General features: G+C 40.8%; 1 protein-coding gene across 3 annotated transcripts in view; it reads right to left on the bottom strand.

The window, feature by feature from the left end:
• SLC25A13 (solute carrier family 25 member 13) overlaps window positions 1-22,548 on the bottom strand; it is a 103,959-nt gene extending 81,411 nt beyond the window's left edge. The window contains exons 1-3 of one of the 3 annotated variants that reach the window (XM_048305127.1): window positions 22,465-22,491; window positions 20,240-20,254; window positions 16,460-16,474 (exon numbers count right to left, since the gene is read on the bottom strand). In XM_048305127.1, coding sequence (XP_048161084.1) covers window positions 16,460-16,474; window positions 20,240-20,254; window positions 22,465-22,476 — 42 coding nt within the window. In that variant the 5' untranslated portion in view covers window positions 22,477-22,491. Of the gene's footprint in view, window positions 1-16,459; window positions 16,475-20,239; window positions 20,255-22,464 lie in introns of all 3 variants that reach the window. The other 2 variants (XM_048305134.1, XM_048305136.1) reach the window with 2 other exon arrangements.
• Window positions 22,549-26,925: the final 4,377 nt, after the last annotated feature.

Here is a 26,925-nt window from a genome sequence, read left to right as displayed (position 1 = left end):
TCTGCACAGAAATCTGTGTGAAAGCAGTTGCAAAAAATCAAAGTGTAATTGTGAAGCTAAGAATATAAAAATGTGTGTTTTCTAAAATGCAAGCTGTCCTAAATATAATCACTGCAAGCAGAGATTTGATTTAACCCCTTCTGTAAAAATCTGATAGTCGAGAGCAATTGGGAACTTTGTGGAAAGAAAAAACCAGTATTTCTATGCTGCTTCAATCCAGAACCTTGCCACTATACAGGCAAAGTAAAGACAGTTCAAACACCTGTAGCCATCAAATATAAATCAGTGTCATACTTTATCTGTCTTTAAGTTTAAATTCCATACTGTTACAGAAAGCTAAGCCTAAAGAAACCAGGGGAGAAAAAAACCAAAGGAAAATGTACATGAACTTACACTCATTTTCCTTTAGTTTCACTGATACTAACTACCTTGAGAAACTCGGGAGATGTGCTTGGGAGGCAGCTGCCATTTTTCAGCCCCCACTTGATTATGGAGGAATTAAGTGGTGTTTTTTACTGTAAATTTCTTCAAACCATATACTGAAAGATGGGTTGAAGTTGGTCAGGTAAATGAATGCACAGAAGGACTGCAGACTGGCAGCCCAAGCAGTGGCTGCATACCACAGCTTTTTTCCATTTCCCAGTCTACTCCCACATTCTTCCATTTCCTGGCAAACAGGAAAGGAAAGGCATGGTTAACACCATGTTAATTGGTGCATCCATGTGACATCCACCAAAGCCCATTCTAAAAGGTGTATCTGATCCCAATTACGAAAAAGAGCCTCTATTATATTACGTGAGAACTTCAGGAAGAGTGATGCTAATGCAGTCATACCACTGATAAAAGAAGTTTTTGATTCAGCTCTTCATCCATACCCAGCTAAGGGCAAGGCTGAAGCTGCACACACAGCCATGAAAACTGATCCTGATGACAGGTGTTACTAGAAGATTCCCACTCCAGAAAGCTCAAAATATCACTTTCCATACCATTCTGTAAATTGTTATGTCAGCAGTTGAAGGCTAAGTAACCTGATGCCAACAAGACTGCAAGCTGACAGGTAACATGCTTGATGAAAAGTGACCCACAGATGAAAGCTGCTGCTTCTCCAGTCAGCTCAGGTGATATTTACTGACTCTCACATAACTGGGTTTAGGTGATGTGTTTTGTTACTGGAAAGACCTCTCCATTTTACTTCCGTCTTCTCTCCATCAAGATAAAACCAGCTATGAGCTGGCAGGCCTAACACCTCTCTAGCGGCATGAGAAGGTATTTGATAAAGAAGATCTGAGGGAAATAATGTTTGTTATTGCTCTTCACAAAGAAATACTATGTAACAGACACTAACACTTAAAACAGCAACTTCTATTAAGTTAGGTTCGGTGAAGAAAGCTCTCCAACAAACAACATTTATTATTACAAAAACCCAGGAGAGAACACGGAGTACAACAACTGAAGTGCAGGACTATAACCAAGTTAGAACACTCACAGGAAAGACTGGGATAATGCATAGAAAATATCAGCAGGGATTTTCATCCCTAAGGTAGACATCTGAAAGTCTTTACCAACATACTATGTGTACATGTGTGTTATAATATATATGAAGAATGAGACCAAACAGGCAATATAAGAACTGCACTTAAAAATGCTGAGTCCCTCCCATTAGCAGTAACATTCAACAAAGGGTGCACAGAGAAAAGCAAAGCTCTGTGACAGTAACACAGATTGATTTGCATGCTGAAGCTCTTCATATCTTTAGACTCCCTTGCACCTTGATCTTAATTTCAGCCCATTTTCTCCAGGAGACCTCTTTTCTCCTCATTAAGTTATGCTCAATTTACAGAGATACGCATTTTCACTCTCACTTCCATACTCGAAATTAAATGCAGAGTCTTTCCAGAAAAATATAACTGTACAACACAAGAAAACGGAATCCATTCAGAATCAAAGAAAATTATATTATATTTCCTACCAACTCTATTAATGTATTTGTCATACACAAGGTAGAAGAAACAGGTTGTCAAAGAGTGCATGGTATCAAAAGACACAAAAAGACTAACAACATAGTGAGTGTTCCACCCAGTAAAGAACAACAACATGGGTGGGTGAGAAAGAAGAAGTGCAGTAGGAAAATCAGAATTAATGTAAATATAGCATTAATGGCAAAAATAGAATATCTGATCTTCTCACCTTTATGGCAAAGACCACTTTAGTAGCCACGGTCTGGATAGAGTAGAAAGGTGATTGGGATCCAGGAATACTTGAGAATTGCTACAATATTCCAGAAAGTTTATTGCAACAACAGCAAGTCCTAACCAAAGATAAAGAGATAAACACCTCATATTGTTTCTTTCTCTTGGTTTAATCTGAATACAACTCAGATGTGAAGGAGAAAGTTGACAGAGGTAAGGTTGCCCCCCCCTCCCACCTCAGCATCTTTAAAATCTCCTGACACCAAGCACATAAAATGCTGGACAGCAGTCCTTCTCCAAGCAGAGAACCAGAGCTGTGGCAGGGCTGACAGCGGTGAGCTCAGTCTGTTTAGCTCTAGAGAAAACCATCTACAGACACGCACAGAGAAAAGATGTTTGATGAAAGCCTCAACAAGTGATCACAAGATCTTGTAACTTGTGTTGAAATTAAGATTATTTTTCAGAAGTTCATCCATTCTTAAGCACAACTAAAGAATGCAGTGTATTTCACACCACTAAAAGCCCTCAAATTAAAATTGAAACCTTATGTCTTATGGGGGTATTCTTTAGTTTCATCACAAGTTATTGAGTCCACCTGTAAGACTCAAACACATGTGGCCCAGTTTATGTAAGAGGTCAGATTAGATCATCGTAACGTTTCCTTCTGGCTAAAAGTATACATATACACATCAAATGTGCAACTCCAAAGGAGATCAAACTGGGGTTTGACCTTACATTCTTTTTTAAATGAGTGACTGGAATATCAGAAACCAGTTAAAGCACAGTTACTGGACAAGTTTGAATTCAGACCAGAAACCCATTAATACTGCTCAAGTATTATGCTAAAACAACACTCCAGTTTTTATTTTAATACAAATAACTTATTTATATAGATGAGAATTGTCTTTCTTCCATATTTAGACTAATACTACCACAAACATATATAATCATTCTTCTAACCTAGCAACTCTCCTTGGTCACTTTCCATCATCACACCCATATCCTAAATTACAAGCGCTCTGTATCAGCATCTGTGAAGGGCACTGTCTCCTGTTTCAGCTGCATCAATAAGCATTTTCTGTTAGTTCAACATGCATACTCTCACCTCAGCAAAAGAACTGCCATTCCTTCTGCAGTAAAAAACTTGACTGTGATCTACAAGGGAAAGTGAACTATGCAGAACTTCAAATTACAAGATTTCAAGCAAGATGTGGACCAGCTCACCAAGCAGAGAATCAGACAACTGCTGATCAGACAACAGAGCTGGCACTGAATGCAGATCAAAAACCTTCTCAACAGACCTCCCTAACTAAACTGAGTATTTCTCCCAGGAAAATACAGTTCAGATGGCATTTGGCTTATCTGTCCAAAGGCTTAGGGTAGGAAGAACTGCAAGAGACATTGATAACTACCAAGCAGGTAGGTACATCCAGTCTGATGAGTCTGAGTACATCCATCTTCACTCCATCTCACTATCAATCTCTGGTAAATTCCCAGTCTTATGCACCATGGTAGTCATGGAAGCCTCACTTTTCCCAAGTGCATCAAAGCTAACAAACCTACTTTATTGTGCAATTACCTTCTAGCTTTGATCCTACTTTCAAAGTCCCAGAGCAAATGCAGATGGCTTGTTCATAAGATGGTTCTCACACAAGGAGATTCCCAATGAACCACAGTATTTTTGCACACAAACTGATCAGGGACCAACACACAGTTATCAATTATATACACACCGGACAATCCTTGTCCAGTTTGTCCAACACTTCCAAGTAAGTACAGAAACCAAGGTGGGAGCAGTACATATCTTAAGAAAAACTGGTACAAGAATTTCCAAGATTAGCTCTATGTAAAAATACATTTAGACTGTGTACTTCTACAATTTTCGTATTTAAAGACCTGGAAAACAGAAGGACAATATAACTACCCCAATATAATAGTAAAAATAGCTAGGCACTGCCATTGCTCAGCAGTATCATTTAACTAACAGAAAAAGCACCATACTTTGGTCAACACAAACCACTCCAAACTTCAAGCACTTATCAGAAAATGGAGTTAGAAACAAACTGGACTATTCGTAGTCAGCCTCCAGACTAGGACAAGGATACAACTGCTGTCCTTCCAGCAACAAAAATTGATGCACTACAGTACAGTAAGAAACTGAACCTGAAAACCAAAACTTTGTTAAAAACAGGAATTTCTTTCACTTTTCATGTTACTATCAGAAAAAGCTCAGTTCTTCAATAACTCTACTATCCATCCTGAAGTTCCACCATACTCTGACTGTATCTTCTACCTCATAGTAATGTTCCCTATTGTCTCATAGGTCTTCTGCAATACATTTTTACTCAGATTATCTTCAGGACAGTGATCCAAATATAAACAAGCCAGCTACGTTGTGATGGCCATTATGCAATGTTAACACGTTCCAATGTATCTCAGCAAACCAGAGCTCCAGGCCTACTTGAAGAATGTAATAATTATACATAAGATATGTAAGGGGCCCTTCAAATAAAAAAGAATGAGCTACTCAGAATGGTCTAATGACATTTTCATCCAGTCATGGGTATTTTTCAAAAATACCCACTCCCACTCACCATAGATGGATGGGATTTTAGATGCATCTAATGCTGCTAAAATGCTGCTACTTTGCTCTCTGTTTTGCTTCCTTACACCTTTCAGAAACAGAGGGATATCTAAGAATTATGAACCTGATAAAACATTTTTGGTGGCTACCTCAGCCCATATTACAGACTTTCCCTTTTGTTTCTTCCAGAGCATGTTTTGTTACACCAAAAATGCTACTGTACAACCAGCGCATTGACCATAAGCTCAAGACATCAACTGCCTCATGTTCATCTTTCGGAAGTAGTCACCCCAGTTCCAGCAATTTGTCTTCTAGAGGCTTACATCTAGCAGAAAAACATTCATCTCACTCAAAGAAGCAAAGGATAGGAAAATTCTCCAGTGTTGCAACTGCAGGATTGAAAGCAGTTTCTGAAGAAAGCACAGTTAAGATACTGAATGATACTGTTATCATTCAGAAATTGTAAGGGAGAAGTGCCAAACTATTAAGCAGCATGAATCTTACCTGGCAGTCAATGTTATTAGCATAAAATATGTATTTGAACCAGGATAAAGCATCCATCTCTGAATGCAACATACAAGTTAATAACAAGGCTCTCCAAGGCACCCACGCTTACAGTGCTCAAGGTGCTCAAGGTTCACAGCTTAAAGGAGACAATCACTCCTGGTTTCACCTGGCTTCAAGCTGCAGATCCCAACCACCACCCAAACACTCACTCTTTCCCTGCCACAGCACAAAGCAGCTTTAGCAGCCTAAAGAGGTGCTTCCATCAAGAGACATCACAATCCAAAGATTCAAAAGAATGATATGATGCTGCACTCCCAGGGAACTTCCTCGAAGTCCTCAACTGCACCTGACATCATGCAGTACACACAGAGTCCTAAAAAGAAGCATCCCATGCTTTATCTGACACCTTAATGAATTACAGAACCAAGATAGCAAACAATGGCAAGAACAGACACCCTGAATAACATTACAAAAGGTTTCTGCATAATTCTCTCTCCCAGATGTCAACACAAGGTCCCAGTGAGTGAGCAAGACCATTTGCAGCAACAAACAAAAACCTGCTGCCTTTTGAAGAAAGCAAACCTGGAACAGTGCCATACAGGGGTATCATAACCAGAATGATTCACTCTTAAATAACTACTAATTCTATAATAAGAAAAAAATTATATATGGATGTGCAATCAGTCCCCATAAACTTGTGGAAAGTTTATAGGCAGCATCTTAAGTTGTTGCTAGAGTAATTTGTTATTTGTGACTTCATGCTTGTGAATGAGCAAGTAAAAGAAATGTGCTGGAGAAAAGTTCCTATACATTACATGTCTTGACTAATAATTGCATAACAGGAATTATGTAGGAATAACTGACAGGTAAATGTGTTTTGTTTCAGTGTTGTGTTTTCTTCTTTGAAGACAGAAGAGACAAAATGCTACACCTCAGCAGCTCAGAGAACTGGGGAGGGTGTGGGAGCGGGCATGAATCCTTACATGTGTATGGATCCAATCTACAACCTTAAAAAGAACAAATGACACCTGCACAAGGGAAACAACATCACACACACAATGTAAAATTATTAAAAGGCTATAAATGGTGAGACTCAAAGAAAAGCTAAAGTCCTGTGGTCAGGAACCCTTCCCTATAGCTAACAAAAATAATAGGAGCATTCCAGCACATACTTGGGCAAATGACAACACTGTGCTACTTGAAACAAAAAAAAAAGTTGTTTTTTTTTTTCTTTTTTCTGTCCCTACAGCAGTCACTATAGTGGTATACTGGGTCATGGGAAGCGCGGCCATGGTCTGTGAAAGCCGACTCACAGTAACTATCCTCCTTTCCCACATAAACATGCTAATCAACCCCTGACTATGAAAAACCTGGACTTTCACGTTACCAAGTACCTCTCTCCATTACAGGTTTTTACCTGTCATCTCAAAATACGTATGCCAAAACACGTGTTTGCAAACACACACTCTTTTGCCTGTAAGCAAGGGTATCACTGTTTGTTCAACTCGCATCATATGTGCTTTGGTTTAAAATTATTACATCATCTCCCTGAAGACAGGGAGTACAAAGTAAAGCCAGTTTAACATTTTATTTCACAATTCTTACCTTCAATATTAACAACAAACAACTGCTTGATGTTTAAATATTAGCAGATTACACAGTTGCCACAGGACACTGTGGTTGTGTGACCTTCATTCTTGCTAAAGATCTGAACTGAAAGGTGAAGCTATCAAAGAGGATACTTGGAAATAATTTAGTTTCATGTGGGAATATAAAATAATCCAGTGAAGACTTATATTGTTTATGCAAGGCAGTCGCTGTAATCCTAGGAGTTTATCTGCCATTGACTTGCCACACCTCAGTCAAAATTGTTAAAGAGTTCACAATAACTCTCCATAATTCACCTAAGTTGTAAGATACCTGACAACAGTAATTAAGATCTTCTCATCTCCTTAAGAAACTGCAGAAACATTTTCAACATTTTAATTACAAACTACTCTGATTTTAGCTTGAATGATTTTGGCTTCTCATCTGTAAGTCTATTTTATCATAGATATTTGCATAAAGCAATAACTGTTTCATTAAAACATTAAATTTACTTCTGCTGCATTGCCCTCAGAATGTTTTTGTGAGATCACTTGGTTGCAGTGGAAATAATGATGATGATGTCAAACTGAACACTTTGATTTAAACACAGGAATTTAAAGATAAAATCCTTAAAATTACTTTCAGGAAAGCATTTTTAGAAGAGGGGGAAACAACATCAAACCTTTTTTTTTCCGAGAAAGGCATTTCCATTTTCTTTGACCGCAATGCAGTCAAACTAAACTCTAAAAATACCAGATTAACAAACATAGAGCAGTGTTTAAGACATTAGAGAAAATCTAGCACTATTCTTTCGATGTCTCAGTAACCAGGGGCTCTTCCATTTCATTCCTTGGACACTTGGGTTGATACCAGCACCCTGACATCACCAAATGAATTCAGAACAGCATGTCTGCCATCCCATAGTATCATACTTTTTAGCACCAACTGTCAAGACTGTAGCAGAATTCCAAAAAACCTCTTTCTGACCAGTTGATCCAGCACTTTGAAACACAAAAAATTAACGCTTTACCTCAAAAAAACCACTGGGTGATCAATCAGTGATTACACCTCACAGCTTTCACAACCTGCACTACCCCAGAAAGCCTGCAGTGAACAGAAAAGCCAGGGGATCACACACTAGGTTTCATTATATACCCCTTTGTTTGATCAAATTGTAGGTCATACACAACACAAAGTATCCCCAGGTTTTCAAAGCTACAAAAGAATTGTAGGTAGATATTCTGTATAAAACTTTCTAGAAACACTGAAGGAAAACAAGTGTATTTGGCAGTCTTTCTGTGCATATTTTGCTAAGGTATTTCCATCATTTTCAAAAGTTCAGTGCTCTCTTTACTTCCTTCTCTCCCCACACATCCACAACAAAAGGGAAAAAGCTGCTTTATTATCTTTAACTTGTCAAAGGCACATAGAATAAGGAACTATTAACTGCTGTTTCAATTATACAGGATTTGAATGTTTGCACACTTGAGAATTAAGTATTCTGGTTTGGGCTATTCTCATACATGAGATATTGAATCTATAGGTTACACGTAATGGAAAACCAAAAGCAAATTGCAAGAGTTTTACAGGCATTAGGAGTTCTACACCACTATTTTCTTTATGGAGAGAAAAGAGGCTCAAAACTTCTGTAGTATAACGTTCACAATGCAGAAAAGACTCAACCTGCTGCTTCACACCAGTTAGTCTTGAAAAAAAAGATGCAGACCAAGTGACTGATCTAGGTCTGTGAACAGAGTAAAAGCAATTGTATAAAGTTTGTTGTTGCCATGTTTTTCTTCCTTTTGAACACCATCAACATGGGACTAATTCATGATCTTTAGAAAGTAGTTTCCAGTTAGACTGACACACAATGGCAAGCAGTCTTAGACAGGTGAAGTGACAGGAAGGAGGAAGGCTGACTTGATGTCAGTGACAAAAACTATTTTAATGGAAATGTGAAATTATTCAAAAATTTCTCCTCCTAAACACGTGAAAATTTCTCTAGTCAGATTCAGACTGCACAATGGGCTGAGAGCAGGAATCAGGCAGACACAGTATTTTTACATACCGTGTTTTCCTAATGGCTTTTCATACTCAGTGCCTCACTTAAAGGTTTCTTCTGTCAAAGATCTGTTAAATCAGTGATGTTTCATCAAATAGTAGTTGTCAAACATGATAAAGAACTACAATAATAAAATACGTGACCAAGAGGTTTTAGTAGCCAAGGATCCAGGGAAGAGTGGAAACAGACTGTATTTCCAAGGCACAGAAAAATGACAATAGTAATGAACAGTCTGCTGTTTGTATTCAGTAATACTAATTTTCAGACCTCTTCTATCCTAAAATAAGACCTACACCTCAGATCATGTGATGGACGGATATGACAGGAAAGTCACATAACAAAGGACAGATGATAATGCTTGACTGCTATTGCAGAACATATCTTCAAATTAAGTCCTTTAAGCAGGGAGACTCCTGCCCTGTTACTGATACAAGGCAACATCCTAGTCTCTCTCCCACACTAAGAGCACACACCAGACCCCAGACTTGATTAAGCAGATGTAGGGGGCACCTGATGTAAAAGAACTGCAAAAAAAATGCAAAGCCACACCATAAACAACACACTACTAAGAGGCATTAAGACAGGAGATTTTATTTCTCAGTATAGGAAACCATGTGTCTACACATTTGAACACAGACCTTTAAACCAGAGTTCCATGTACAGAGAATCTTTGTCTCATGATCCTGTTGACGGCCTTTCATGTTTTGAAGATGTTACCTGCATTTTGATTAACACCTATCAACCTTTGACGAAAGATGTAGTCAGATGCTGCTCAAGCTACTCCAACACTGAATAATTTGCTCTAATTTATTCCTTTAAAACTACTCTAATTTACTGCTTTACTTTGATGAAGTGGGCACTTTTGATAACTTCCCAGAATTAAATACCCCCTGGCTGAGGCAAAAATCCCAAAACACCCCAAAAAATGATGATTCTACTGGCTGAGAGAGTTCAGGGAAGTTGGGATAAGAAACAGCAACTAAAATATAAAGACAATTAGAATTTTTTTTCTCCTACTAGCTGATTGATTGGCATCTGGTTTAGGATCATCCTTGTGAAAGCATCCTCCCATGTTGACTAAGTGCATTTTTAGGCAGTAGGCAAACATCATGAGGAGGAAGGCAGAAAAATGTGTGCCCTTACATATTCTGAAATTCAGGCATTTTTCCCTGTACACAATGTCAGAATGAAAAACAAAGCACAGCAAGTGCTAGTTAATTTTTTCTTCTCATCTTCTTGCTAAGCCAGCTCTAAAAAAAGACTCCAACCTGCCACGGAACCTTCTTTGAACCTTCCATTTCCTATTAAGTTTAAACTTATATTCTCAGATAGAAATGAAGCTTGGCTCCAGGAAGGAACATCTTTAAATTGTCAGTGAATAAAGATCAGGCAGTATTCACCTACAGAAACTGAAAAATGTGAAAAGATAAATACAGAACAGTGCATGGAACTGGAAAAATCTCTGGTCAACAGCATTTTACATAACAATTTGAATACCAGTGAATCAATTTCAATTACAAAGGAAGTACCAACAAGATCACAGTGTCACAAACAGAAAAAGAATAAACTCTATTGGGCAAATGACAAGTGAAAATCAAATAAATCACTGTTCTCATTTCTTAAAGTTTTCAGTCTAAAAAATTCGTTCAACTATATAGGAAATACCCAGACTTTAGATTCCCCACACTTCCCTCCGTGTGCAGTTCCACAGCTGCTCAGGAATGATATATTTTAGATTTGCTCCACAGCTGTTTAGCTGCATGTGGCGGTGCAGGTGGCTGCGGCCACCCTGACCCCAGATGAAACACCAGAACCCAACGTCCGGTGTCAGGCACCAAAGTCTGAAGACGGCCTTGGCGGTGAGGGCGAGATCCCATCACCCCTTGGCGCAATTATTTGCCTACTTTGTGTTGATTGGTTCTTGTTTTCCCCCTCTCTGTTTAATGTATAAGTCTGTAAATATTCATTTCTCTTAGTTAAATATGTATTAGTTCTATTAGTTTCTGTGTTACTCGATACCCCCACTGGCTATCCCCTGTAATCCCTCCTCTGAGTTATCCCCATTGGCTCCTCCATTGTTAATCCCACCTCCTCTGCCCTGTCCTATTGGCTGGAATCCTTATCCCCGCCTTTCCTGCCCCAAGTAAAATCCCTGGACCCTTTTCAAAAATCGGTTCTTCATCTCTAGTCCCTTCACCAGCAATAAACCTGCTCGCGCAACCTACACGGAGAGTCCCCTCCTTCCCTCTTTGCCTCTGCCTGTGCACCCCGACAGCCTAGCCCAGGACAAGCTCCTTCGGGTGAGGAGCTCACTCTCTCCCTTAGAGCCGCGGTGCAGCCAGACCTCTGGGCTTCTTGTTTTCCTGGCTAGCGCGCCCTCAGCTCAACAGCCATGGTTTTGATACTACAGAAGACTAATTACATAAAAACATCTGAATCACAGAATCCCAGAATAAGTTGAGTTGGAACAGACCCACAAAGATAATCGAGTCCAATGCCTGTCCCTGCACAGGACCATCCCCAAGAGTCACACCAAGTGCCCAAGAGCATTGCCCAAACGCTTCTTGAACTCTGCCAGGCTTGGTGCTGTGACCACTTCCCTGGGGAGCCTGTTCCAGAGCCCAACCACCCTCTGGGTGAAAAACCTTTTTCTAATATCCAACCTAAACCTTCCCTGATACAGCTTCAGGCCATTCCCTTGGGTCCCGTCACTTGTTACGACAGAGAAGAGATCAGTGCCTGCCCCTCCTCTTCCCCTCACAAGGAAGTTGCAGACTGTGATGAGGTCTCCCCTCAGTTCTCCTCTTCTGAAGGAGGAAGGAAAACAAGGTCTGCTTCTGTGTATTTATAAGACTGGCTAATAACTGTGGTCATCTAGCTACACAACATCTCCTGTATTTTAGCTTTGAAATTAAGTTTACTCTTTGCAATCCTTCAGTTAGCCTAATCATCAAGGCCGTAACAATCATAATTGTAAAAAGCACATGTATTACTCTTCTGAGAGGTCCCCATAATTGCAAAAATAACCTTTAAAAGCCTTGAAATTTTTAAACGGATGGAATTTTTTTTAAAAAAACTAAACTTTAAGAGTTACAGGGTGTATTATCTTCACATGGGATTGATTCACAGTGGGACCGGAAGACTGGAAAACAATTTAATGACTACACCCTTCAAGTGTAATGCTAATATCCTTCAAGTAAAACGCTTCTTTGGTATTTCTGTTTAGAAAAGAAGACACAATCAAGTTCCAGCTATATAATTTGTGGCTAATCTCAATATAATCTAACAATAGTTCTGCAGATAACTACAACTCTAGGACTATCATTGCTGGCTCCCCAAAACTTGGACCTTAGCAGGTGAATTTAATTCTGTATTCTGGCAGCTTCTAGCGAATCATATATATGCTGGTCAAAAGCATTTAATGAGCTTTAAAATGCTCAGTTTCTAAAAGACTCTTCTTCAAATTACAACATATCATTAACTATTTGCCTCCCTGATCAGTCTGTTTTGCTGTCAGACAATCCTGCCCCAGATACCCAAAGTGGTGCTGGAGTACATTCTTTATCAGCTTTCTGCAAAGCACTGTACTTCACAAAAAGGTGATCTTACAGGTCTGAATGAATATACGTCTGTGTTTCTCTCCACAGTACATCAAATTTAATTAATCTAGTAGTATGCATTAAGATACAGTGTTAACATATTTTTTCATTGTTTGCACCTGATTTTAATCAAAGAGAAGCAGTAATAATTCAAACAGCACTAATACGGCTGGAAAGTGTTCGCCTCTCATAAGGACAGTTGGTGGAGCAAGAATTAACAGTTTCAAGAGAGGTTACCTGTCCTATTCACTGAAATCACAACCACCTAAAATATAAAAAGTATGAAGGCCAAAAATGTGAAAAGACTAAGGAGATGTACAGAGTAAAGAAAATTTGTCACTTAAGAATGGAAACATATTTTAGAGTAACTAAAACAATCACAAGTTGCAATAGTACTATTTATTAGAATAAACTTAGATTGCCCAAGTTTTCCAAATATGATATCTGGGTTAAAAAAAAATCCAAACCAAACCCCAACCAGCAAAAAAACCCAACACAAAGATAAATCCCAAAAAAGGTCTCAGGTGTCTGTTCTCAGAGTACCCTCCCTCCAGCTCTGGTCCAGAGCCTTTGAGATTGGGTCTTCTGCTAAAGGGATAAAGCAGTATTATTGATGCTAACATGGCCTGGCTGGTGGGGAGCAAGACCAAGGGCATGTGGAGGTCATAAGTCATAAAGACAAGAGTAACCTAAACCACAAATGCATGAAATCTCTCTGTAGCGACCTTTTTCATTTTGACCTTTATACATGTTAATATGGGTAATTCATAAAATGACAGAGCGCTTAACAATTCACATATGTATCAATCATTCAGAAACTACCAATCAAAGGAAAAAAACACAGATTATTGTGTGGCACTTAAGGTTCCTTCATCTTCAGCACTACAGTCATCCACCTTTAATTTCCCAAATTTCTGGAGAGTTATGATTTCATTTCACAGAGTTAGAACTTCACCAGCTGCCTGACTCCTACAGACTAAGGCTGGAGTCATCTTCTGTGTGTGGTGTTGAGCTAAGGCTGATCAGCACTGTTAGATAAACATGTAGAGACCAGCTAGACTAATCAATGCAAAACCAACCACAAACTTGCCTAAAGCAAGTGGCAGTTACTCCTTCTACAGCAGTCAGGTCACATTTGAATACATAAATAAGCCAATCAGAGACACATCTTTTAAAAAACAAAAACAACACAACATTAGAAACCATTTGCAAGGGCAGTCTGATTTTCTACTTCTGCTTACTCGGAAAACTCCTTTTAAAACATTTCTATCAGTCCAGGTATTAGGCATTATAGAGAAAATGGGACAAAATACTTTAAAAGAGTAGAGTATAAATATTTAAAAGAAGAATTATAACAAAGCTTTCTTGGTGTTTCAGTTCCATTTTTTACTTTCATTCTTTCAATTTAAATTTTTGCCCACTGGCATGTAAATAACTAATGGGTAATTAGTTGACCAGTTAGTCCTATGACAGTCTCACAATTTTGCCTATGCAATATTACAGTTACATCCCCATGGCTACATTCTTGCACTGCGCCTCCTACCTTTAGGGAAAAATCCCTACAATCTCTGTGGCTATCCCAGCATGAACCATGGCTGACAAAAGACAAACCACTTACCAAAAGTAAAAAACCCAGCCTTCCTATTTCTCTGCTGAGCAATGGAAAGTGCAAAAGTATCTATAAATGCACAGCAGTAAATTGTTCTATGGTGGTCACACTAAACAACCCTTTGCAGGTTTCCAGTTTAAGGTATTCCTGTGCTCAGTGCCATCCATATAACTCCTTAAGCTGCTTTGCTGTGAACCATATTAGGAACTGATCTCATCTGATGCAAACAAAACCAATTTATATATACTTAAAAAGAAAAAAAAAACTGTGTCACTTTTTGCCCAGTCAGTTATCCACTCCAATTCACCCCTGCACCCTTACACTACCCTAGTTTTGCCACTGAATGATTACTTAGTGAAATCACAACTTCATGGCTACCACAGCTTTTAAATACTGCAGTGACCTGGCAGTTCAGGAAACAAAGAGGTACCTCTCCACACCAACCCAACCAACACAACAGCTACAGCAAGTTCAGCCCTGGCATCAGAGCAGAGAAACAGTCAGCCCAGTATGAGGAAGGCAAAGAACCAGTCTCCGAGATTTGGTCTAGCCTAGCCTTGGCTTTCAAAAAAGAACCATTAAGCTCCTAAAGCTATGGAAGTAGTGATGATATTAAGATTTTAAAAGTATTTTTAAAAGGTTTAGCTATGTGGGCACAAGCCTGCCCATCTCTGTGCGCTCTCTACAAATAAAACGTGTATTTGTGTATTTGCAAACTCCACTTTGCTCAGCCTCTGAGGGTCATATCCATTAGCACGCTCCACTACCTCAGTCACAGCATGATGCAAAAACCATTCCATCTCTACAAGCAGAAAGTCACATGCGATTTAAGCTTTTAGGATTCTAGAAGTTTCACCAAGGTGCACATCCAGAACTACCGCAGCCCTGATTTGAGCATGTAGAGACATTTTAGACACACTAACCAGGAGCCCAGCAACCAGCAACCACACATGCAACACATCTAATGTACATTGACAGTAAGCACCAGGCAGCAATCCTCCGAAACGGTGGCAGCTGGAGGTATCGTTCATGCAAAATCATCAACACTGCTGGCAACAGAGAATCCGAATCTCCCCCCTCCCAGCTGGGTACCCTAATTGCTAGAAACTGAATCAGGTTCTGGCCCACTCCTCATGCCCTCAGTCCTTGTGTTGCATTATACCTACACAGTGGCCCTGCATGAAACAGAGGTGCAAATCTTGCTGTTTAAAGATCCTCCTGGGACTTTTCTCCATCCTATCCCTTCATTTCCCATTGGCTGCCTTAAATGCTCCCTACTCAGCACACCGGCTGTTTAGGTACCGATTCCTGACACCTCTGGTAGGTTTCTTAATTCCAAAGTCAAGTAGGTAAAAAAGTTAGGCATGATGATGTTAATCTAAAGAACATCTAAAAATCATCTTTGCCTAAACTGGTTTTCACATGGCCAGAGTGTAAGGCAGATCTCCAAGGAGATGTGAAGAGTGACCATACTGGTCAGCATAAAAACACTTCTTGCAAGCTGCCTAGGCATGCAGGACATCATAGATATATGAATCCAGCAGCTGATGTTAGGGACCTCACATGTATACACCAAAAGGAATGTGATTAGTCCTGCGACAAGCTGTATTTCTTCTGTTTCTTATCTAAAAGCACATAGTTTGGTGTATATGCATTCACTTTGCCTGTCTCTCTCTCAAATGTTTCTTTTTTTCCTCTTCAGAGAGAAAGAAAAATGCCAACAACCCATTCTTTATGAGCAATTTCATCCTTTAACACACTGGATTTTGTTCAGGTCAAGTAACATTTTTGGTAAAGAATATAATTGCAATTGCATGTTTCTAAGATCTTGTAAATAGCATGACATTATTTTAAAAACTTATGAAAAATGCATTTACAGTGTTCCTTTAAGTGTTTTAACACAGCTTCAGCTGAAATTGCTTTATTCCAAAGCAACTGAATATAGAGTATTTTTGTAAGGACCTCTTTGTCTCTCTGCAAATGACTGAGATACAGATACTTTCCAGAAAGAGAATGCACCAGAAAATACCCAACCTTACATTTTACTAGCCATAGTTATTTAGCACCATAAAACATCAGTTGCTCTGTTCCTGAAGATTATGTTGTAGCTAAAGCAAAACAGCATGATTAGCAGAGTCAAGTAGTGCCTAGAGGCCTTATGCAAGTTTAGGTTTGGCACCATACAAACACACAGGCTCTATTCAGTATGGTAAAGCCATTCTACAGCCAAAGCAGAGGCAATTCCATAGATCAAAAGCAAAAATGAAGCTAAAATTCAGCAGCACATTCATGCCATCCTCCAGGAAATACAGTATCACATACCTCCTTGTCATACTCCTTGGACAACATAAACAAATAAAATAGATATTGGCCTAAACAAGCTGGTCAGAAGACACATTGTTATCATTCAGGGCTGTAAGCTTGTCTACATTACAGCTCTAGGAGGAGTGCCTTTAACACGTGGTTTGAGGCACACTTGGAAGAGCTTCTCTAACCTCCTGGGACACAAAGCTGCATAGAAAGAGGAGATTATTTCCCGGTGTGATAAAATCCAGATAACTTTAAATACTTTTCAGCAGGCATCACAAAAAACAAGATATACACGTAACTGCTGGGTCCAGTAGCGCTCTCCTGGGCTATACAAGAAGCAAAGCCACCCTGCAATTCCTCTTACAGGGACACCATAATGGAAATAAGCAAGTTTCAAAAATTTGCCAAAACCACTGGCAGTTGCAACATGTGATGGCATCAGTACCTAACATATTGAAGACATGAAGCAACCTCTTTCACCACCTCCTATTGCCCCCACCTTGCTCTGATAAGGAAAGGTGGGGTCAGAGAGGAAACAGTAGTACAAAGACACAGGTAAACTCAATTGAGACCGAACTCCCATTCTAGTAAAGCTTCTTTTCAGGGTAACTCAGCATCCACTGCAGAAGAGAACTGTATACACTTTTTCCACATCAGAGTTGCTCCATGAGTGCCTTTCCTGGGATAATTCTTGTCAGTGGGCCCTGTAACACTGTGAGCCTTGTAAGACTAGGACTCAAGCAGTCTTCCTGAAGGTAACCACAATAAGGAAAGATTTATGCAGTAAAAGAAACCAAATAGAACTAAACACATAAACTATGACAGGCAGGACAGTGGAGTAAATTACTTGGCTTCTTCTCTGTTTCAGCTGCAGTCATCGCTCATGCTACTCTGTACTTAAAAGGTCTGAAGTTATCAGCACTCATACAAATTCAGGGTCCCTCTATCAGGCAAATTCTGGTCTCTTAAGAAATCAAGATGCAGTAATAAGTCATAAGCAGCATAAATACATGTTTTTTTTCTGAGAGGAAAGTGGAAAGAAGAGTCTTATGATACATACAGTTTTTAAGAATTTACATATTTCTGCACAGATCCAAAATAACTATGCATGAGCAAGCACTGCTGGACCTGTACAGACTAGCAACAGGACTTTCCACATGGATATTACATAATGCTATCATATCCAAAAAAATTATCGTGGTACCATTAAGTGCCATGACACTATTAAATCTATAGTACACACACTCAGTGGTGCTTCAGAGAAACAGATTGCTCTTTCCTTACTCACCAACCACTTTCCTCTCAAAAACTGATCTCACTGAGTGGCTGGAGCCTGTCCACAATGGACTCCACTCCTTTCATGGACACATCATGATGCCAGAATCCCTCACCTCTTCTTTTCTGAGGGCCCAACAAATCCATGTCCAATGCAATGCAATTCTTCTCTTCCATTTTGCTGGAGGAAGGGAAGAATGGCACAACTGAGGGCAAGAAGAACGAATTCAGTCTGTTCCCAGGCACATCCCACGCTACTGCTAGCACAGGAGAGAGGAGCACGGGAGAAGGAGCTGAACAAAGAGGCACAGTGGAACTGTATGATGCACAAAGGGACACACTGGGTGTGCATGGCAGCAAAATAATCAAAGTGGCATGGTTGTGCCAGCATCTAATATTTTCAGGATTGTTTGCAATCCCATTTATTTAGAATTGCATTGCAATGGTGCCTGCATTTCAACCACTGCTTACCCAAACCTCACTAATTCACATTCTCCAGGACAGGCATTGAATCGCTTCTGCAGACAAAAAGGTTCGTAGAGGCAGGGCCAGTGGCATCAATCCCTCACAGAACTCCAGATAATACAGCTGAGGTGATGCATCTTGCAGGACTGGGATGTTCAGTGTGAGATGTCTGACTACAGTAACACCAAGAAATAAAAGGAGCCTGTGACTGGGGACTAACTATTTTTGGTATGACAAGGTTTAGGACTTTAAAGGTAAATGTGGCAGTAACCAGAAACAACATTTAACTCCACTGGTACAGCTTCCATAATAAACAGTTTCAGAAAAACACAAGAGAAAAGAGAATTAAAAAAAAAAAAGTTAAATACATGAAAATTGCATAACCAATTTTCTTTACCTTGCATTGGAACTATCCCAAATATTGTCCCATAAGTCATCAACAAATCTCTTTTTGTTACATTATTGATTTAGTTCTGACAGTCAGGCATTTGTTCTTCGAAAGACTTACACATGCACTTAAAATTAAGCATGCAAGCAGTCCCATCGGGTACTGATGTAAGGTTCATGCCTTCTCTTGAACAGTCATTTTACACCTAGCTTTTTTAGCATGCAGTATTTGTGTTCACTTTGCTCGTAAGACAATAATTTTAAAATAGTTTATACAGTCTGGGTAGTATGGGCAACCAATATGTGCCCCATGGATAAAAGTTCACACATGACACACAAAAAACCAATTACATTAGAAACAGAGATATTCCACAGTATTTAAAAATCAACTCCTGTATAGTGATACAGGAATTATGCAGTTCATACAATTATTGAAGTTTATTCCCTGCTATCCATAGCATATTCAATGCTATCCATAGCAGAGATAAAGTTTAATGGTGTTCAAGTGCTTCCATGCTAAGCCACTGTTTTTACAGTTTTCTAGGCTTTGATTTATCTACCAAAATTATTTGAGTTTGGAATTTTCACTAATGCAATTTTTAACTGTTTTGAATGTAGCTTAGTGGTTATGAAATATAAAGTTTAAAAATATTATGTATACTAGCTCCCATTATAAATGTCAGTTTCTGACCTTAAGTTGAACAGACAAAGTAGCACAGTAGCAAAGGCAAAATCAGCTACAGAAAGAAGTCTCATTGAGACATACCTTAGAACCTCCCACTGAAAATATGTTCATATTTTACCAAGCAGTAGAACTTTAAAAAGACAGCAAGTCACACTTTGCACATGCATAAGACAACAGTTATGCCCAGAACTGTGTAGCGGAATAGGGATCAAGGGTAACTGACATTCACTCAACACAAACATTTAATTTTGCTGTAAAATACACACCAGGTGAGTGGCAAGGGGCATTAGCTAGACTATATAAATTCTCTGTAGAACTATATGGCTAAAGGGCAGAAAAACAACATTGTGATTGCATTGTTAAACACTCAAAATGAAGAAATAAGCAGGACACACTATGAAAAACATTAGTGCTTTGTACGTGCATTACCATGAAGAGGTTCCACATAGCCTCTTTTTTTTGCACAATGCAGAAAAAGCAGCCAGTACCCAGGACAGTAATTTAGTTACCAATGGGGTAAAAATCTACCGGGAAATCTCACCTCTGGTTTTTACTGGCAATTTGTGCTAATATAATTTACAGTGTAGTTTTCCCAAAGCAGTTTCAGAAAATGTTTTCAAAGTTTAAGAAAACACACTGATGTCAATATTCATTGTTTAAAATATTGTATAAGTTGCAAACATTGAGCTATATACAACAAAGGAAACTAAATGGGGCTGTAGTGCCCATTTCTTGATACCTGAGTGCTTAACTATGCAGCCTTAACAGTATTCCATTTGGGTTTTCGTTTTGAGAGACTGAATTCCTAGAGTCTGCTTAAAATGTCAACATTTGAAATCTTGCAAGCAAAGACCAATTACATTCAATCCCAAAGACTCTATGCCTAAAAGGGTATAATTAAAAAATTAAAGGAAGCGGTCATGCAGGACACTGGCAAGGAAAAAGTACTAAAGAAATTTTAGAAAAAGCATTTAACTCACCAGTCCATTGTTTGGCTGAGGTGAAAAAGGCAAACATTACTGAGATGCATCAGTGAGGAAGTTAGAACACAAACCAAGGCCCATGCCTGCAAGCACACGTGAGTAACTTCAGGCCCAGAAGCTCTTTCCGTGGCAAAGTTATTCATATGTGTGCTTGCAGAACCTAAGCTGAAATGGTACCCTTAAAGTACAAAATGCTACTTGCATTTTGCAACTGACCTCAATAAAAATAGAAATTCACCTGTGTTTAACTGTTTCAACTGAAGACAAAAACCCCCTTGAAGTCTAACAAGGTAATGTAATAATTAATCCATTCTAGCTGCTCAGAGTTACAGTTCGTTTGTTTCTAACATAAGTCTCTCAGAACGCATTTAGGCTTACAACCAGAAGCCTTCCTTGAAAGCTATGTGAGGACTGTACACCCTGGGGTACAAAGAGCTGTACCTCTGCCTTGCAATGCACCAAGAATGCATATGACATGAGGATTAAGCCATTATTCATTTTATTGGGTATCTCTCTGCCAAGCCTGATGTAACCCGAAATGTACAATATTCAGTTAAGTGTCTCTTAAAGTGCTGAGTCTTTCTAACATATAATTGTGTAGATTTTGGGGATCTGAACTGTGTAAGAAATCTAGCTGAAAGAAAAAGGGCACCATGCAAATGTGTAGCATGGAGCACACGTGTCTACCCAATTAGACAAACACTAACTACATATACAGTATTTTTTGAGTATATGTAACTACTATAGGTTCAAATGGATTGCAGAATACAAACCACTGCTTGGAGAAGAGAAAATAAGTAAAAGGTTCAAAAATTCAGAGAATGAAAGACTTTTAAATCTTTAAAAGCCAATGGTTTGGTAAGAAGTAACTGATATGTTGTGTGTGTGGACCAGTGGGCAATCAAAAATTTTAAAAAAAGCTAGACAGGGCAGCTGAGATTCACAAATAGCGAACACAAGATTTGGGGATGACTGTTCCAATACATGCTAGCAATGAGAAATCAAATATTGCTCAATCCATTAAAACAGCACGCAGTTCAGATAACCTAAGTTCTTATTGAGAAAGGTGCTGACCAAAGCAGCTCTGCTCTAGACGAGCTGAAATAAAGGAGCACACAATTCCAGCCACACTGAGCCATGTGCTGCTTTGAGTTGTTTGGGGGAAGCTTTGTTTTCTGATGTTTCCTCAACGTAAGTTTCATCACTGACTTCAATATAAGAAGGACATGGAGTATTTTCTTTTTAAAGTGTCAGTATTCAAATACGAAACCTAATGAAAGTAGTAAGTTTTGAAACAGCAACACTACATCTAATTTTATCTGCCATTCGATATGGACTTGATCCAGCTAATTGCAAATTTTTCTTCTGGGGTGGGAGTATATTTTAGGCAATTAAATAAAGTATTTCAATTTGTTTATTCTTCTGATCTGCAAAAAAGTCTAAATAGCAGGTATCAACCTCATAGGAGAGCACTGAGACATAAAAATGGTTGGAAATTATAACCAAATGTGAAAACAGAAGGTAAAAATAGGTACATGGAGAAAATGGGAGAAAAAGCAAAAAAAGACCATCACACTAAGGCCTGCAAGCAGGACAGGGCCAATATCCGTGCCCACTCCGGGACCCACCAGCCGCCGTCCCAAGAACCCGCTGCATCCTCTCGTCTAAACCGGTGTGTGTGTCCGCATGTATAACATGAGTGTACGTATGTATTTATGCATCTGTACGTTGTGAAAGAAGGTGCATGGTGGGGCTCTCACTGAGGCACTACTGGGCCCAACTGCGCTTGGCGGAGCCGCGGCCGGGCCAAGGCACAGGTGCCCGGCGGGGCAGTGCGGGGCCGCGCCGGGGAGAGCGACACCGGCACCGACCCCGGCACCGGCACCGGCACCGACCCAGCGGCACCGACCGCGGGAGGCGCCGCGCAGTGTCATTCATACCGATGATGCATCGCAAGCGGAGCGCAGGCCCGCTGCTCCCGGCGCGGGCAGGTGCGGATCCTCGCCGAGCTGGCACCCAGCCCCACCGGCCGGGGGGCCGCCCGCTGCCCACTGCCCGCTCCCCTGGGGCCGGCGGCGAGCGGCCGCAGAGCCCCGAGGAGGAGGCGCCACCGCCGGGCTTCGTCAAGGACAGGCCCGAGGTCAAGCCCGGCAACCGCCCCGCCGCGGCCCCTTCCCCGCCGCCGCCCGCCGCCTGCCCGCCCGCCGGCGGCGGTGCCTTACCTTGGCAGCCATGCTGTGCCCGGCGCGGCCACCCCTTCCCGTCCCTTCCCTTCCTCCGCTCCCCTCCCTTCCGACCGCGGCACGCAGCTTCCCCGCCTGCGCACCAGCCCGCCAGCGCCGGCCGTCACCGCTCGCTCTCACAGGCAAGGACGGGGCGCCGCCCCCGCCCGGCCCCGCCGCGGCCCCGTGATCGCCCGGCACGGTCCGGACGGGCCCCGCGGGCCCCGCGCTTGGCGGCGGGCGAGGCTGTGGGAGATGCGGCCTCGGGCACCGGCGGAACGCCGGCGTTGCAGGGCGAGCACCGGCTCATCCCTGTGAAGGGCCTGATTGCCCTCCGGGTTCCTCCACGGTTACGGCTGGTGGCCCAGCGGGGGCAGGGGAACTCGGAGCTCTTGGGGGCCCTGCAGCCTCTCTGCCCGCTGGAGACGGTGACCATGTCACCAGTTGGTGACTCGCGCTGCTGACCCCAGGGAATGCCCCCGCCGTGTTCGGAGAACACCGGGGCAAGCAGCGGAAGGATGCCAACACCTTCGAATCAAACCCTGCTGTCTTGCCCAGCGCTGTTTTCTACCCCTCAAGACAGGCTGCTGTTGGAGGGATATTTCATCCAGTTGCAGCATCTCGAGCCATCATTCTGGGATGTCCCAAAACCAAGCTGTGCCTTCAACCAAATTTTGTCAACGCTGTGCTAGTTTCTAAGTCAGCATGAACGTGACACACGGGCAGCCCCGCTGCAGTCCAGAGCTGTTTCCGAGATGGCCGCAAGCATGGCACGCTCAGCCTCACCGACGGATTGCAGACTGCCTAGCACAGCCTGCCCGGGCGTGTTTGGCAGTGCACCGTTTGGGATGCGGGCCTGTGGCTGCCTCCAGGGCAATCGCCAGGCTGCCAGTGCCCACTCTGGCTGGTCTCGGGCCTTCTGAGGGGATTTTAGGATAGACTGGGATTGGTAATAGAGGCAGGGGAGCTTACCACGTGCGTGTAACTAAAAGGTTGCATACAAAACCAGCTCCAGGGCAAGTTTTCAAGTTAATAATGATGTATCAAGTTAGTCATAGCTTTGAGGTAGATATTTCAGCGCTTTCCCTTAAACGGGGTTATGTAAAGATACTAAAAAGGTAAAGGATCTCAAAGACACCTATTACATTATAAACCAAAAACATTTAACTCTTTAATTGCTTTGTCTTAGAGACAGTAGGGGAATGATAAGGATTCCTAAATGCATCTTCACGGTAGAGAAATTATAAGGATTCATAAACAGATCTGTACTTGCCTACTCTAAATCTGTGAAGAATATCTGTTTTTACATTTTCAGTCCAACAAGTCAACTAATTCCAGTGTTTCAGCAAACTGTAGTCTCCCCTGTGCCTCTTGGAAGTTTCTTCCATCACCTCTGAGGCCCAGCAACATATATACCCCCTTTTCAGCAATCTCCCAATCTCAGCTTCTTGTAAAAGCCTCCCACTCGCAGGATTCTCTTCCTTGTCTGCCTCCCCCACATATGCGTGCCCATTGCACATGCTCAGCTGTTCTGTGAGACAGCACAACCTTTCTCTTCTTGCTGCATCTCACTGACCTAGAAAATAGCAGTTAGACCAAAGCAGACTTGGAGCCTTCCTCCAACCCCACTTCTCCAAATAAACACAAAAAACAGACTATGTAGTGCTTATCTGCAAACTAGATAAGTAAATACTGTCACCTTGTCATAAATGAATAGATAATAACAGTCCATTTATAAACAATAGAAAACAATCTTCGATTATTTTAATGATACCACTAAGAAGAGAAGAATTACATAGAGAAAATAACATAACAATTGTCTTAGAATACAAATACAACATTCTGTGTATATTCATAAGTCAGGATATTTAGATGTGAGACTGAAAGTCGGTCCTATTGAGCTTTATTTTTGTGAAAACAAGCTTCAATGGATTTTTTTTTCCCATTTAAGACTGCTAAGAAAATTACTAGAATTCTCATGTTATACTGCTACATGATCTTGAGCCAATTCTCAAGGAAAAACACTAGTAAAAAAACTGCCTATGTTTCAAGTAGACTGGTGGTAAAATTCAGTGAGGTGAGTGAAGAAGGATGACCCTGGAAAGCCTTATTCAACTGCTCCCTAAATACAACAGCACCTGAGCTCTTTTAACACTTAGAATCATAGAATCATGGAATGGTTCAGTTTGGAAGGGATCTCTGAAGGTCACCTAGTCCCAGCCTTCTGCAATGAATGGGACGTCGTCAACTGGACCAGTTTACTCAGTTTATTCAAGATCAGGTTGGATGGGTAGGTGCCCCATCCAACCTGGTCTTGAATATTTCCGGGGATGGGGCATCTACTACCTCTTTGGGCAACCTGTTCCAGTGTTTCACCACTCTCACTGTAAAATATATCCTTTCCTTTGTCTAGTCAAAGTCTTCTTCCTTTCCCATCCTTCAAGAGCTCCAGACACCTCAAGATCTGAGCATGCCTTCAGCACTGCCTTGGTCCTGACAAGACTGAAAGGTCACTGCCTTGCTTACAGGAAAACCTGAGTTTGGCCTCACAGGTCTCTGATCACGACCAACATGCATGTACAGGACCAAGTTCCTTATCTTCATAGAAAAGGCAGTGAAGGCTAATAATGTTCATGCTTTAGATGGCAAGCAGTATGACTGTAGTGGATAGTGGATTATAGCACTCTTCTTGGCCACATAATCAACTTGTTTTCAAAGTCCACTGTTGACTAAGGTTAGGTTCAGGCCCATGTGTCATACTCATTTCAGTATGTTTTAACCACAAAGCCTTAGATTGGGGAAGAGAGGGGGAACATCTTTCATTCTTTCTAGTGAAGACGTTATTGTGAGGAGGAGAATCCAAGATCAGCTGGACTGGAGAGAAACATGACTCTTTTATATGGTAAAATGCGATAGGATGAGGATGAAGTTGTGAGTCAGTTTTCATTACAAAGCATACAAGTATTATTTAGAGAAGATAGGACATTGTGTCTCTCCAGACAATGTTTTTTTTCAGTATTTTATTTGTAATACTCACAAAACATGCACAGTGATTTCAGGGCTCCCTTTTACAATGAAAAACAACCTGGAGTTAGCTCCTTCTTGTGCTCTCTTCTGATAGGACATCTTGAATTTGTTTGTACACGTGGGGATGGGTTTTGCAGAAAGAGCTGTAGCTTGTTTCCAAAAGAAGCTACAACCAAGTACCTGGACACTGTCCTTGTGGTAAAAAATTAGGCTTTAATTGTTTTCATGTAGAAGACAGAATGAGAGCTGATTCACTGCTTGATGTTTTAGCTGTTAGGGTATTGTATAGCAGGGCAACGTATCTTAATAGACACACAGGATCTTTGCTGAGCTTATTAACAATTACCCTGGAGAGACCAATGGCCTGGGGCTCATGATTTTTTAGACTTGCTAAACAACTGATGAAGTATTATTAAGTAGTGTAAGGCAGAGCTCAGTGTGCCGGCTATTTTAGATCTTACTCATTACTCTTTCTGTTACTACTTTCATTACTCTTTCTATGATTTCTCTTAGAATGTTCTGGATTTTGTATGGGCAGAAAAATGCCTAAAATGTGGGCACTGCACTATGTAGCCTAAAGGCAAGTAAATATCTTCTTGGATCCAGAAAGATCTGAGTGCAGCTGGGGAGGTCTGGAGAGGACTGGATCTGGAAAAATCAGATCTGGACAGATCTGGATTACCATCTACCTTGGTGAAAGGCTGAGGTAAAGCAAAGACTGACCCAAGGCCCTCAAGATCTGTGCTGCTATCCAAATTATTGGTCTGTTTTTCTCAGTATACCTTCTTTCTTCCTCACAGCATAGAAACTATCTTCCGGATGGCTCCTTCTGTGTTATACTGTATGTTCAGCAACACGGATATTTTGCTGTGTGCTAACTTACCACAAAACTGGCACCAAGTACATCTTCCTACAAGTATAGCTTACAGTCAAAATAAACAAGGGGCCTCAATCCTAGTGGGAAAGAGCTGGACATTAAAAAGAAACGAGTGCAAGGTTTTCCTGAGCAGATCTTGTTTCTTAAAACTCTATTGACCTCTCTCCTTCCTCTCTCTTTAAGCGAAGTCTTAAGGAAAGGCACGAAGCAGTATCCCCTTCCTTAGGTCAAGGGTTTGGTGTGGATTTTTTTGTTCTTTCTGTGGGGTTTCTTTTTGTTTTGTTTTGTTCTTAATAAAGGATGTTTGGCTGATGTGAGTTAGCACATCAGTTTTAGTGACTCTTAGCCAAGAATTTGTGCTGCACAGTAGGCCTAACCCTGAGAATTTCTCTAATAAAATGTGACTCACTCTGAATGAATCATTCACAGTTCTTCTGTTTGAAGGATATTCACTGCAGATCACGATTTCCTCAAATACATTTGCTGTTTTTTTGGTTATTTTATAACATTGTCTAATGATTGTCAATATTTCCTTTTTTGCTGTTGTTCTTTTAAGT

The sequence above is a fragment of the Corvus hawaiiensis genome, chromosome 1 (assembly GCF_020740725.1).
Source record: "Corvus hawaiiensis isolate bCorHaw1 chromosome 1, bCorHaw1.pri.cur, whole genome shotgun sequence".
In the NCBI taxonomy this organism is placed as follows: domain Eukaryota; kingdom Metazoa; phylum Chordata; class Aves; order Passeriformes; family Corvidae; genus Corvus; species Corvus hawaiiensis.
The sequence above is the reverse complement of the archived record's forward strand: the minus strand, read 5'-3'. Positions and strand labels throughout refer to the sequence as shown.